The following is a 14,285-nucleotide window of genomic DNA, read 5'->3' on the forward strand; positions in this document are numbered from 1 at the left end:
AAAACTCCCCTCCAGCTTCATTAATTATAAAACCGTTAAAGCTAACTGATTATTCTTAAGGGATGTTCAACATTCAGAAGGCATGGAAACCCTGCAGCCACGGATAAAAGCGCCTCAGAAGTCTGCAGTAGCTTTGTCATCACCCTCCAGGATAAACAAACTTCCTCCTCTTCCTCCAAAACATGCATATTTACAGTCTCAACACACATTAAGCCCACTCGAGACATTTTGATACTGCTCATGAGCTACACATATACCCCAACTTTTTTACTTATCCAGAACTATCACACGCCCTCTAGTATTTTTCTAACCCTGTATATGCAGGGAAGGACCAGGAATGCTAACCTCCTTGTGCAATTGGCTCATCTCAAATTACGTGTCCATTTTGGGACTAACAGATTGCTCTGCCAAAGTTCAGAGCTGTCTCAGGTTCTTGGCACCTGTGTTATTCTAGTTCTCTTGCCAAGAACAAATCTATGTTTTCCTAGAATTAACCAACAAACCTACCTCTATTGCTGTAGGACAATATATTAAGCGGCATAAGGCATGGGAGGAAATTCTGATAGTTCATAGCCTTTGTGGGTCAGAGATTACCTAATTTGTATGTTTTTTTAAAAAATTAACTCAGAACATTAAAGTCTAGATTTGGGCGGCTCACGGCAGGGGAGATGGACTGATCTAAAGTAAACTTCCTCAGATGCACTTTAGCTGGTTAAAACTAAGTTAGGATTTTCCAATTGTAAGACGCTTTTCAATATTAATTGGCAAGAGGGAAAGTTAGGCACTACCATCTGACCTATGAAACCCCACAGAAAGCTTTGTGGAACTATACTGTTGCATATATCGCTTTCTCTATAGATTTAATTGGAGGAGAAAATTTAAGACTGTGTTCACATGTGTTTTTATGCCTGAAATATATTCACTCATACAGTTGAAGCTTACATTTCAATCTACTTCAAATCAAATCTCTCTTTATAAGAACATGAGAAACCATGTTGGATCAGGCCAATGGCCCATCCAGTCCAACACTGTGTCACACCCAGGTACCATCAAGAGATCCACCAGTGCAGTCAGAATTCCAGAAATCCTCCCACTAGGGTTGCCTTGTCCCCCCAGCCACTGGTGGGAGATGCTGGGGTAGGGTTGCCATATCCAGGTTGGGAAACTCCTGGACATTTGGGGATGGAGCCTGGGAAGGATAGGGCTTCCGTGGGGTAAAATGCCACAAAGTCCACCCTTCAAAACATCCATTTTCTACAGGGGAACAGATCTGTGATCTGCAGATGAGCTGTAATTCCAGGGGATCCCAATTCCTAGCATCGCTATCTCCCACTGTTGCCTGCCAAGCACCAAGAATACAGAGCATCACTGCACAGCTGAGACTCCTTTTCTACAGTCTGAATTGGTGCACCCCATTGGGTCACCATTCTCCTGCACATGCAAACCAAGCCCTTTTCACAAGCACTTCACCCACTGCTTTTGTCCATGTGGTTGCCCTGTTTACTTCCCCAACCCCACAATAATATCCTTCATTATTTTTCCTTGCCCCATCCACTGCAGATGACAGCAGTTGCCATTGCACAATGAGAGTACCCAGTGGTATCAAAAGAATTTTACACATGACACTCCAGGACCTTTGCAAAGTTATATAGTTAGGCATCAAATGGAGCCCCTCCTGGGGGGAAGATATATAGCTGTGGCATCAAGGCTATTACCTGCTGCTCCAACCAATGCAACTGTCTTATGCAATGTGCCGGAAATTCAGTGATGCATTTCCTGCCATTCATCCCCAGTGGTATAGCCTTGCTTGAAAGCCTCAAAGACTTCACAGTTTGTAGAGTTTGCAGCCAAAGGTTGGTAGGGCTACAGTGGAAATTTCAGTCACACTTCAGATCAATAATAATAAACTCACTCTATCTTGCTATATTGTACAATTTGAGTGGAAATGATATCCTGGAAGATAGGCTACCTCCCCACTCCCACCTTTCTAGCCCTAAGGCAGAAACAAGTTTAGCTTAAAAGTCACAGCTGTTTTCTCAGATCCAGGAAGGAAAAGCATGGGCTTCTTCTGTATTTCTCACTTATCACCATTCTCCATTTTCTGCTCCATTTTTAACATTGAATCTAACTAAATGAATAACAAATCACCACACTGCCCTAATATATTTTATCTGAAATTGCGTAGGGAAGAATCCATAAGTACTTACATGTTAGGGAAACTCCATTCCCATGGAATTTATTTCCATGTGCAAGAAAAGATGTAGAGTTCCTTATAAATATCCAGCCATCCAGAGTAAATCTACACTGATAACTGCTAGAGGGAAGAGGCATGTTTCTTGTGTTTCCATCCCCTTTAAAGGAAAACAGGGCTCATACACGAGTACAGAGCACATTCATTTTGTTGGAACAGAATAACCAGTTTTCAACTACAGGAAATGCTTTTTGTGCATTTTGACAGGCATTATTTACCACCCTACAGAACTGAGTAAATCAAAACTCATGTTATTGTTTTGGCATGTCTTCATGTTGGGTGTGATTCTATGTCATCCATCAGTGTCAAACTACTGTGGGTGTAGGTGCTGCAAGAGTGGTGTAAAGCCATAAAAAGAAAAACCCAGCAAGCATACCATGTTAGCAAGCTGGAAAGACAACTACGCTTGCAGGCAAAATACATATATGGCAGGGATGGCCAAACTTCCTTAAAGTAAAAGCCATATAGAATAAATGTCAGATGTTTTGAGAGTCACAAGACATGAATAAATATTACACACATATTTTTAATAAAACTCTTAATAGTTTCTTTGCACAGAAAGATAAAATACATACATGTGTACTTTACAGCACGACAATGATCGAAGGAGACTTTTTAAAAAACAAAGTGGGGAATAACAGTCCCTATAAGACCAGTATAGGGAAAGATTAGGGAATTATTTTTTGGGCACCAGTGGGAGAAGGAATCACATATATACCATATCAATCACTGGCTATCATTATGCATCTCTCTTTGCCTTGACACCAAAGTTAATTAAATTAAATTAGTAAATACAGCTCCTACAAGAGCTATGGAACTAAGGGGAAATCCTGCGCCATCCTCTTTAATTCCATTCCTACTTTCATTTGGTCCCTTGGCTCCTGCACTTGCTTTCCCACTCTAGGTCATTGGGCAACCTCTGTGGTGGAGAAGAGCTTACAAGCCTGCCTATTTACCTCTCCTTCGCCACTTCACACGATAGAAATAGTTGCCTGCCTATCGGTCTGTGCTCAGAGGCTGACTGAGGTCCTGATGCTAAACATGCTCGAAAGTAAACCTGCATTAAGTTTCTCCTTGACCTCTGAGAGCTGCACAATATGTGGCTTCCGACTCCCCATTAGGGACAACAGCAGGGTATAACTATCTAAAATTTATTAAAAGGAATAATAATCTTCTGTCACATTCATTGGCTTCTCTGACTTGTAGAAATAAAGGCAGGTTAAATAAAAAAACCAACAAAAATTTTGAATGGAAAAGGTTAAAGAGATTTATTGCTCAGCTGAAAACTGTTTCAAGGATTTGGATGCACGACCCCAGACCATACGAAATGTACTATCAACCAAAAAGAAAAACAGCATCAAAGGAAGACACATTACTGACATTCAGACAGATGTTAATTTACTACTAAAACTATTGGGGGGGGGGGCTTATCTGTCCAAACACTTACGGAACAAGAACTACATAAAGAACTACATAAAGGCTTGTCCTATGTTCCAGCTCCATGCTATGATCTAATGACCTCATGGATGGACATTTTCCTTACCATAATCCTTTCCACAGTTGTATCATTAAATGGTGGCAACATCTAAATGATGTATTTTTATTATGGAAAGGTGACCACAGAAGTTTATTGGAATTTCATGTTTGGCTGGATGCACAGGATGAAAATATTATTAAATTTGATCTTCATGTGGATGACAAGAAAATCAACTTTTTAGATATCATGGTCATAAGGAAAAAAGATGCAATTTATACAAATATTTTCTCTCTCTCGGCTTGGCTTCGCGAACGAAGATTTAAGAAGGGTGCAAATATTTTATAAAACAGATAAACTCCCTTTTGAGATATGATAATCACCACCCAAAATATATGAGAAATAGTTTACCATTCAACCAGTTCTTATGAATTAGAAGAAATTGCTCACATATATGACTTCAAAAGGGAAGCTTCCATTCTTAAACATAATTTAGCTAGTAGTAGTTATCCAAATCGCACACTCCAGTTTACTTATCAAAAGCCACTGAATCAGATAGAAAGAAATTACTCATGAACAAGGAGAAAACTGCTTGTGATCAGATTATATGCAGACTTTCCTATAATAATAATACGTGTGGGTCTAAAAAAAGAGTTATCTGTAAAACTGGTATTTGCTAGAGAATTTTTTTTTATGTGATCAAAACCCCCTGCTATGATTGCTTTTTGAAGAACCAAGAATCTGAAGAAACATCTAATTCACAGTAACATCCATAAATGTGTTAGTCAACAAACCGTTCTAGCTGGCACTAATCCTCCTCAGGGACATTTCGCCTCTGGAAATTATAATTATTGTAAATTAATATGGAATATGGTATACTTTTATCAACCCTTTAGATAAGAAAAAATATATATACTAAAGTACTTTACAACATGTAACTCTACACAGATTATAAACATAATCCCCCTGTAAAAAAACCCTTTATGTTGGAAAAGCAACTAGAAATTTAAGAACACAAATAGCAGAACACAAAAGTAATATATAATTGAAAAGAATAAAGTGACCATTAGCTAAATACTTTATTGAAAATAATCATGGTCCATCTGATTCGATTTTTTGGACTGAGCAGAAATTAACCTGTAAAAATGAAAGGCTGCTACTGGGGGGGGGGGGGGAAGCAGACTGGATTGTTAAAACTCCAGATACTGACACCTAAAAGGGTTAAATGTGTCTTTAGAATTGCATCAGCTTCTGGGGGCAAAAGAGATTACCTCAACTGCATGCCAGAATATAGTAATTTTTTTCCAGAGACAATAACCTACTCTTTTTACTCTTTCTGAAGAACTACTAAAAGATAAACATGTTAGTAACATTTATTTTGCTGTTGTTCAGTCGCACAGTCGAGTCCGACTCTGTGCGACCCCATGGACAAAGTCACTCCAGGCCCTCCTGTCTTCTAACATCCTCCGAAGTCTGCTCAAATTTGTGTTAGTTACATCAGTAACGCTGTCCAGCCATCTCATCTTTTGCTGTCCCCTTCTTCTTTTGCCTTCTGTCTTTCCCAGCATCAGGATCTTCTCCAGTGAGTGCTCCCTTCTCATTTGGTGGCCAAAGTATTTGAGCTTCAGCTTCAGCATCTGACCTTCCAGGGAACAGTCAGGGTTGATTTCCCTTAGAACTGACTGATTTGATCTTCTTGCAGTCCAAGGGACTCTCAAGTCTTCTCCAGCACCACAGCCCAAAAGCATCTATTCTTCTGCATCAGCCTTCCTTATGGTCCAACTCTCACAGCCATACATTACTGGGAATACCATCGCTTTGACTGTGAAGTACTTTAAAAGTACTTTAGTATATATCTTTTTTCTTATCAAAAGGGTTGATAAAAGTATGGCAGGGTGATGTCTCTACTTTTTATTATACTGCCCAGGTTCGCCATAGCTGTCCTCCCAAGGAGCAAACGTCTTTTAATTTCATGGCTACAGTCACCATCTGCAGTGATCTTGGATCCCAGAAATGTGAAGTCTGTCACGACTTCCATGTCTTCCCCTTTTATTTGCCAAGGTGTGATGGGGACATTTATTTAGGCACAGAAAAAAAGGTTTCTTTAATTTAAGCCCAAACCTGTTGGGTGCTAGATAGCCTTCTCTCTGCTTTTTACAAGGAGTTTCTCTTCTTCTGCAATCTCAAGCACAGAATAAACTCTAGTGCAGGGTTGTCAAACATATGGTGCATGGGCTAGAACTGGTCCATCCAGGGCTCTTGTCTGACCAGCAAACAGCTGGTCATTACCTTGACTGCTAGAATGACAGATGCTGTGCATTATGTCCCTGTATACTGTCCCAATGCTAATGCATAATGGTGGAGGAAGTGGGAGGGTGGGCATCAAGGAAATACTATAAGTGTGTTAATGTTTTCAGCATGTCTGTATTTTGAGCAAAAAATATTTAACTGGGTTTGCCTTTATAAAGTTTATATATCCCATACTGGCATTACATTTCATGGCACAAAAAAATGACATTTATGTCATATCCAGCTCTTGTAACAAATGACTTTGTCACCACTGCTCAAGTAGTTTTGTATGTGACTGATATTTTAGGACCTGGATTTTAACCTTTAATAAAATATCTTATTTATATAATTTCAACTATACCTATGTATATTCAGTGTTATTATATATTACAGATTCCCCTGACAAAGCCTGTTGGCAAAATGCATAGGGAATTCTTTTTTAAAAATTGAGTAATAAAAACACATTTTAACCTGATTTTGTACCATCAGCCTTGGCCCTTTTTGTTTTTTTTTTTTACTTTCCAAGGATTTGGACAGGGAATGTCTGAATTTAATTTGAAATTTTACTGCAAATGAAATTTTGAGTTTGGTAATTCAGAGGCTTGAAATCTTACTAGAAATTCAGCCAAAATTACCCAGAGAAACTGGCATACAGATGATTTTGAGGTAAGAAAGGGTAATTTGTTTTCTCAAGGACAAGCTCCATTTCTTGCTGGAAACTAAACCACTTCTTAAAAGCTGTCTGGCACACTGACCAGGCTTCTAAATTTGCTCTTATGGCTGTGAACAGCTGCTTTGCACTCCATAAGGCAGCTGTTGTATAAGTAAAATTGATCTCATTTATCGGAGTTTATTGCTTACACAGAATTTCATGTTCTGAACTAACTTACCTTATGCAGTATAACACCTTCCCTTTTTAAAGAACATTTCAGCAGAACCAGCTGATCATTAATTCAATATTTGGTATGCAAGCTTGAATGAGAGCAACCAGACACAGGAAATGTTTGAACCTGCTCCGGCGGGGAGGGCGGGATATAAATTAAAGATTATTATTATTATTATTATTACTAATACCACTAGAGAACAAGAACCAAAACTGCAGATCCTTTACATAGTTTCTCAGTTTCATAACATGTAGTGGATGAACATGAAAACAAATTGTTACCTGACACTCTAAGCAGCCATTGTGATAGCCTTTATTTTTATAATAAAAAATGAGAAACACCCCGATATTTCTTCACATATATACATACAATTACGTTAAGTTCTTTCCACAGAATTTGCTACACAACTCCCTCCTTCAGGGAGCCATATATTGGTTTTGTGTCACTGTGTACTGCAGGGCAACAGGATACAATACGGCAGCTAGAAAGTTTTTTGCAATAGTTCAGCTACTATGATCAGATAAGGAGTTTTGCTTCAGATAGAACTCACAGCTGAACAGCCCAATAACAGATGCATGGACCACAGACACTTCTATCCACTGCTGGATGTGTCTCACATTAAGTTGGCTCATACCCCGTGAAGCAATGTCACTGCTGGTGTGTGTACTGTTGCACTGTCTTTTCACTGTCCCTTTTCAACTCCTCAATATGTGCATCTAAGCATTCCACGATATGCTGAGATCGTCCTTCCTCTTCTTCTAGGAACTTGGTAGCAATCACACCAATGTCTGCAGTAGGTAGAGGGCTCTAAAAAGAAAATGCAAGTGTTGAACTTTGGAAAAGGAGTTGTCTTCTGACCTACATGCTAAGTTTTGCCATGAAACTGATGGAGAAAGCACAGCACTACAAACATCAGTTTGCAATGTATTGATAGAAATCCACAAGCTTCATTCCTTCATCTTAAATACAAATGAAATCCTTATTACCAAGGTAACCAGAAATGTAGCTGCACTGATTAAAACACTCTCAAGTCATTTTAAGAACAACATTTGCAGCTTGTAAATGACTTTAAAGTACATTTCAATTTTGTTTTTCATACAGCTGATGCCTTTAAAGTGCTGAAGAATCTGAAATTTCCTAAGGGACACAAAGCCCTCAGTTTTCACTAATGATATCTGGGCTGGTCTAACATATTTTATTTTTCTGAAGTGAGCCAGCACTCTTGCTTTATGTGATACTATCTAGCTTTACACAAGTTATGACCTGGAGACAGATGACATGTCCAAAAGGGATCACTTTGTAAATGTTTCATTAGGCTACCAATCTGCAAATCACAACAGTAATTTGAATGGAGTTGGTGAAAGTATAAGCGAAAGGTACTGTAAAGACTAACAATGTTGATTCCTACAAAAGCTTTCATGAGTCAGAATCCATTTCATCAGATGTATGAGGTGTACACCCATTAGGCAGTTTAAATACACAACCAACAGATAGAAGGGGTGGTGGGATTAATGTTACAAAGAAAGTCCATCTTTAAACACAATCCAATCCAAAGTGAATGTATTTCTGTAGCTAACTAAGTCTTCCAGTAATAGAGTAACAACCGCCTCAAACACCTAAAATCATAGTTCATCTTCTTTGAAGTCAGGAAGCAAATCTTGGGATTAATTGTATTAGTTTTCAGTTTGGTTTTCAATTTGATTCGGTTTCAGGTTTGTTTCAGTGTTGCAAGGGTTGCAAGCCCGATTGAACTAAAAGGAACTTACTTCTGAGTAAGCATCTAAGGACTGGGATACAGCTTCTTCACACTACCACCACCATTTAAAAGCCTGCCTCAGCAGCCATGTAGTTTAGCAAGTACACTTGTTAAAAATCAAGTCCAAACATTTCAAAATCTTATGAAAAGTCATGTACCCTGTTGGAATTTGCACGGGTTGTGTAAGGGTCATTTGGCACCCAACACTGCCTCCTCAGAAGATACTTAAGGTCCACTTAAGCCAGTTTGGTGTAGTGGTTAAGTGTGTGGACTCTTATCTGGGAGAACCGGGTTTGATTCCCCACTCCTCCACTTGCACCTGCTAGCATGGCCTTAGGTCAGCCATAGCCCTGGAAGAGATTGTCCTTGAAAGGGCAGCTGCTGTGTGAGCCCTCTCCAGCACCACCCACCTCACAGGGTGTCTGTTGTGGGGGAGGAAGATAAAGGAGATTGTGAGCCGCTCTGAGACTCTTCGGAGCGGAGGGCGGGATATAAATCCAGTATTATCTTCTTCACTCCAAGCATGATTCAAATTGTGAGTGCTTGAAGTCCTAAGCAGGCTGGGATCAGGGTACTTTAAAGATCGCATTCCTTCCTCAAGAATGAATCTACCCAAATGTTGAAAATATTATTGCAGGTTCTGCTACATGAACTCCTGTTCTCAGCTGTGAGGTAGGTGTGTACAGGAGACAAGGTCATTTGGTATTGGCACCTTGCCCACAGAATGCCCTCCCTACTGCTATTTGCCAAGTGTCCACTGTTTGAGCGTTAAATGCTAGGTAAAGATGTGCTTGTTCTCCCTAGACATTTTGCAATCAGAAAGGGGTTTTGTTGGCTATGTCTGAACTGTTCTCTTCAAACTTTACTGCTAGACATTTCAAGATTATAATATTCTTATGTTCTTACTTTTTAAATTGTTAATTTTGCTTCTAACTACACTGTAAACTGCCCCTAGAACCACCAGGAGGCAGTAGAGAAATATGTGGGGATTAGGGACTAGGGGTGTGTATTCGCACAACTTTGAGGCCAACAGAGTCTTCCCTTGCAGGTTGCAAGGCCTCTGCCACTGAGCCCAGCACAAAAACCAGGCTGCCATGCCTGTGCTGCCAGGCCCAGCTCAGTTCCCAGGCTGCCATGCCTTAATTATTGTTTGGAGAAAATTTTAAACTCCACATTGTTTATTTTTTAAAAGTTAGATTTTTCTGCAAACCTAGGGAGTCTCCTGAGTTTGCAGAAACATCTGTTAAGCATCTGTGTGGCTCCAATCCACGGATTTAAGTATCTGCCGGGGGGGGGGGTTCACAGGTCACTAATAGTATACACATTTTAGATTGCATTGATCATATACGACCAAAGGCTGTTACTGTCAATCACAGAGAACAGTATTTCCCAGCCTGTGGAAATGGGTCACAGACTTCTGTAAACTTATGGCAGTCTTTCCCCTCCTTGCCTAGAGCCCAGCTAAACTCATACTGAATCTCTGAAGTGGAGAAGGTGGGGCAGAGCCAGCCAGCCAACCAGCTGTCTCCAGCAAGTGAGGCTGCAGCTGTGTGCCGGGATGCTTACTTCCTTGCCCAATTCAGCAGCAGCTAGCTCCATTGTAGTCCTACTTTTCTTTCTCAGTAGGTAGTTGAGGTGAACTTCAGGGTGAGTGCAGACACATTAAGCATCAGTTCTGCCACAGCAAAACTGTTTGCTACCTCCCCCCTTCAATTGCTAATTGATAGAAAGAGGAAGAGAGGGAACAGAGGCTGCAATGGGGGAGGGAAGGAATGGGCAATAGTGAGCTGCTTGAGGAAATACTGAAACAAATGACAGGAATGTCCTTTGGCAACAATGGGAGAAATCTGAAAGCCCATCATATATAATGGAAGCCAGGAATTCCAGTTGACTTACACAGACTCTATTAGAATACCTACAGCACACAAAAGTTGTAACAAAAATGTAGAACGGTTTTCAAGAACCTAGCCATCCATAGGCCTGGAATCACAGCCCCCATAGTGAAATTACAGTCCCTGGGCCCAGACAGACTGCTTTGGGCTTAAAATGAATGTTCCCAGAGTGGAATGATGGTCCTGGGAGTAGAATAAAAGTGTTCTAACATGGTAATGACAGCTCTCAGAGTGGAATGACTGCCCCTGGGGATAGCATGAGTGCTCTAGGACTAGAATGGCAATCCCCAGAGTGGAATGATGGTCCCTGGGACAGCAGAAGTGTTTTGGGACTGGAATGACAGAACATTTTTGCTATGCCTAGGGGCAGTCATTCCACTCTGGGGGTGGCCATTCCAGTACCAGAATAATGATTCCAGTCCCAGGGGCTGTCATTTCACTCAGGGCTATCATCCTAGGCCAATAAGAGTTCATCTGATTCCAGGGGCTATCATTCCATCCTGAGGGCTGCCATTATAGGCCCAGGGCAGGTCTCTCTCTCAATCTATTCAGCATTTTTGTTGCAACTTTTGTTTGCTCCAATATATTTTAATAGAGCCCAGGAAAGTCAATTGGCATTCCTGGCTCACATTATATCCAATGCGACAGGGAAACTGCTTTGCCACAATGTTGTTGATTGATTATGAGCAGCTTTGGGCATGATTCTAACATTTTATCTCATTTTTACAGATAACTAATTTTGCTCTAGAACAAAACAGTAGACAAGTGCACCTTTAAGGCCAACTAAGTTTTATTCAGAATGTAAATAAAATAAAATAAAATTTAGTTGGTCTTAAAGGTGCACTTGTCTACTGCTTTGTTCTGTTGCTTCAGACCAACACGGCTGCCTACTGGAATATGTCTGCTCTGTTTATTCATGAGCTACTGACTAGCAACACTAACTTTTTAAAGTTGCCATTTCACTGGGTGAGGTTTGTGATTAGTATAGTTGCACTGACCGAAGTACAGAATAATTTTCTTGTACCTTCCTCACACATTATATATTATTTTTTGATCTCTGGGATGTGTTCTCCAAACCTATATCTCACAGGCTTAAAATCCCATCTTCATTCCCTCCCTCACACTAGCCCCTGACAGAGACAGAATGTGCCTGGGACTCTGGACAGGATGTTATGGTCAGAGCTGATGATCAGAAGAAAATAGAAGGTGCTTACTTTTAAGAAACAGAAGGTGCTTACTTTTTAGAAACAGATGTAAAAGGAAAAATGTTCCAATTTAGTTAAAAAACAATATCAGAGAACAGATCCTTCAATTCTTAAACAGTATTGTAAGAGAGAGGAGCTTCAGGTTTAGAAACTGAAGCTTTGAACTAATCAGAAAACAACCCAAGTGAACCCAAACCTCTTTTCCATGCATTGCTTTCTCAATCTCTGTTTTACAGAAGAAATGAATGGGGGGTGGCAAGGACTGGGACCTGGTTCTGTATTTCCTGGTGAGGAACTGCTTCTGTATTTTTTCTCTGAAATAAATCCTATTTAATTCAATGGGTCTCATTTAGAAGTCAATCCTATGCCCATTTACCTGGTATTAAGCTCTGTTGGATACAATTACTTTCTTCTCTGTAGATTCAAGTGAATCTGGTCTGTTGCAGAATAAAGTTTGAGTCCAGTGGCATCTCTAAGAAGTGTTATTCACAAGACGGTGCATGCACACAAAATAAAACTTTTTTGGTCTTAAAGGTGCCACTGAACTCAAACTTTTTTGTTTTTTCTGAGTAGACATAAATAAGATTGTGCATTCTGACAAGCTTGAAAGAGATACATTAATTCTTAGTACTGTTTGTGTTTTTTAATTAGATTTTAAGCACCCAAAAAATAAATAGATCAAGTAGCCTTCAAGGTTCAATAAGACCCTTTTGCTATGTCTATTTTTTATAGTTCATGAAGCTATATAACCTGTAATCAGACAGTTGTGTTCTTACAGTTGTATAAAAACAACTCCTGTGAATAACTCTGTAAGTGTAATAAATATGTCAACAAATTCTACCTTAAGTAAATTTTTGCTTGGGTAAATTAAGTAACAGTTATAAAATAGGTAAACTTGCAGTTAAAATGCATTTTAAAAATTGCTGTCAAAAACCTTTAGCCAAAAATTCAAGTTACAATAAATTAATGGGTCACTATACCAAGTAGATTTGAATTTGTGGATCACCATACCAAAAAGGTTAGGAACCAAGAACATAGAACACAAAATATGTATCATAAATAACATTGTTAATATAACCAGACCTGAATATTTTAAATAAATAAGACTTGCACTGCCCAAGTATAAACTGAAAGCCCAGGTAAACAAAGCAAAGTTAGCCAATGTATATTTAATTTCTGTGAAAGAGTGACTCCTGCTATTTGGTTGAACGGTTTCTGCTGAACAATCAAGAATGCAAATTCCAAACAGCTTCCAGTGGTTTTAAAAAGCCTCTCCCTTCCATGTTCAGAGATCATCTTATACAAGTTATAGTTCTCATAATCTACTAGATGACGTGAGCCACCTCAGATTTCTTCTGCTCTCCTGTGTCCATATGGTTCCTCTCTGAAAAAGTCAGGATAACAAACAGCAGTTGACTGGAAGTGACTGCAGAGCACCAGGGACATGTATTAACTCCTAGTGCTGAACCTGGGAACCACATGAATGAGGGACCTTCACAAAAGAAAGCCCTTGTATTTGGGCAGAACTGAAGAGAGACCAATGAACATGCCCTCCCTGCTCTCCCATATTTTCACACATTTGAAGTGAAAAGTTCAAGATTTGATTAAGCAAGAGTTTGGGCCTTGCACACAAAGGTGACAGCATCACATGCCTGCATACATATAGGCAAGAAACACACCACTTCCCGCCTCAGTCAAACTTGGGAGCATCCATTTCCATGCTGCTTTTAGGAATAATTCACTGCCATCAGAATCCCTGATAGGCTTCACTTGAATGACATTTTTGTGTCATTTAGGAATGAAATTTTTCAAACAGGTAATCTGAGAGACAAATCCTAGCACTCTCACCTTGCTGTCATACTGTGCATTCATAATACTACTACTTACCAAAGACAGATGTTCCCTTTCACAACATATGTCACACTTTTCTGACACATCCGCAGTAAGTTTCTTGTTTCCAAGATGCAATGAATCATGTCCCAGGTGAGGGTCATAGGACAAGGCTTCAGTTGATGTGCCCCTACTGACCTTAGGGGATAATTCAGCTGAAACCATTCTAGATGATGAACACTCTGCTTTCTGGATTTCTTCTTTATAGCGTTGAACCGTTGTGTCAAACCTAACCCAAAGAGCTTTAAGTTCTTCTTCATGCTTGCGTTGCAGCTCCTCCACTCTCCTGGACATAAATTGGCAATAATAATTTAAAATCATGACAGGACAGCTCCTTTTGCCTACAAATATCAAACAAAAATGCTTAGGGTTCCTATGTAACAAATTTCCACTGCTTCAGGTAAAAATCCCAGATACAGAGGAAACATGTAGACAATTCAAAATGTATTATCTCTCTTGATTGATATCTCTTTGTTTTATTCTGATCTATGATCGTAATAAATATATTGATCGATTGATTGATTCAAAGTGTAACAGTACAGTGACTGTTACAATTCAAAGTATAACAGTACAGTAACTCTTAGTGGTACTCAATGTATAGATCAATACTAGAGCTGCATTTTCCATATCAGTGATCCATCAAA

General features: G+C 39.6%; 1 protein-coding gene across 6 annotated transcripts in view; it reads right to left on the bottom strand.

Annotated features, from left to right (window-relative positions):
• Positions 1 to 7,194: 7,194 nt before the first annotated feature.
• The window catches only part of CEP63 (centrosomal protein 63), a 45,101-nt gene continuing 38,010 nt past the window's right edge, over positions 7,195 to 14,285 (bottom strand). For 2 of the 6 annotated variants that reach the window (XM_060242069.1, XM_060242072.1), the window contains 2 exons: positions 13,639 to 13,927; positions 7,195 to 7,705 (listed from right to left, as the gene is read on the bottom strand). In XM_060242069.1, the coding sequence (XP_060098052.1) occupies positions 7,547 to 7,705; positions 13,639 to 13,927 (448 nt within the window). In that variant the 3' untranslated portion in view covers positions 7,195 to 7,546. Of the gene's footprint in view, positions 7,706 to 12,998; positions 13,136 to 13,638; positions 13,928 to 14,285 lie in introns of those variants that run through there. The other 4 variants (XM_060242075.1, XM_060242071.1, XM_060242070.1 and 1 more) reach the window with 3 other exon arrangements.

Source organism: Heteronotia binoei, chromosome 6, assembly GCF_032191835.1.
Source record: "Heteronotia binoei isolate CCM8104 ecotype False Entrance Well chromosome 6, APGP_CSIRO_Hbin_v1, whole genome shotgun sequence".
Taxonomy (NCBI): domain Eukaryota; kingdom Metazoa; phylum Chordata; class Lepidosauria; order Squamata; family Gekkonidae; genus Heteronotia; species Heteronotia binoei.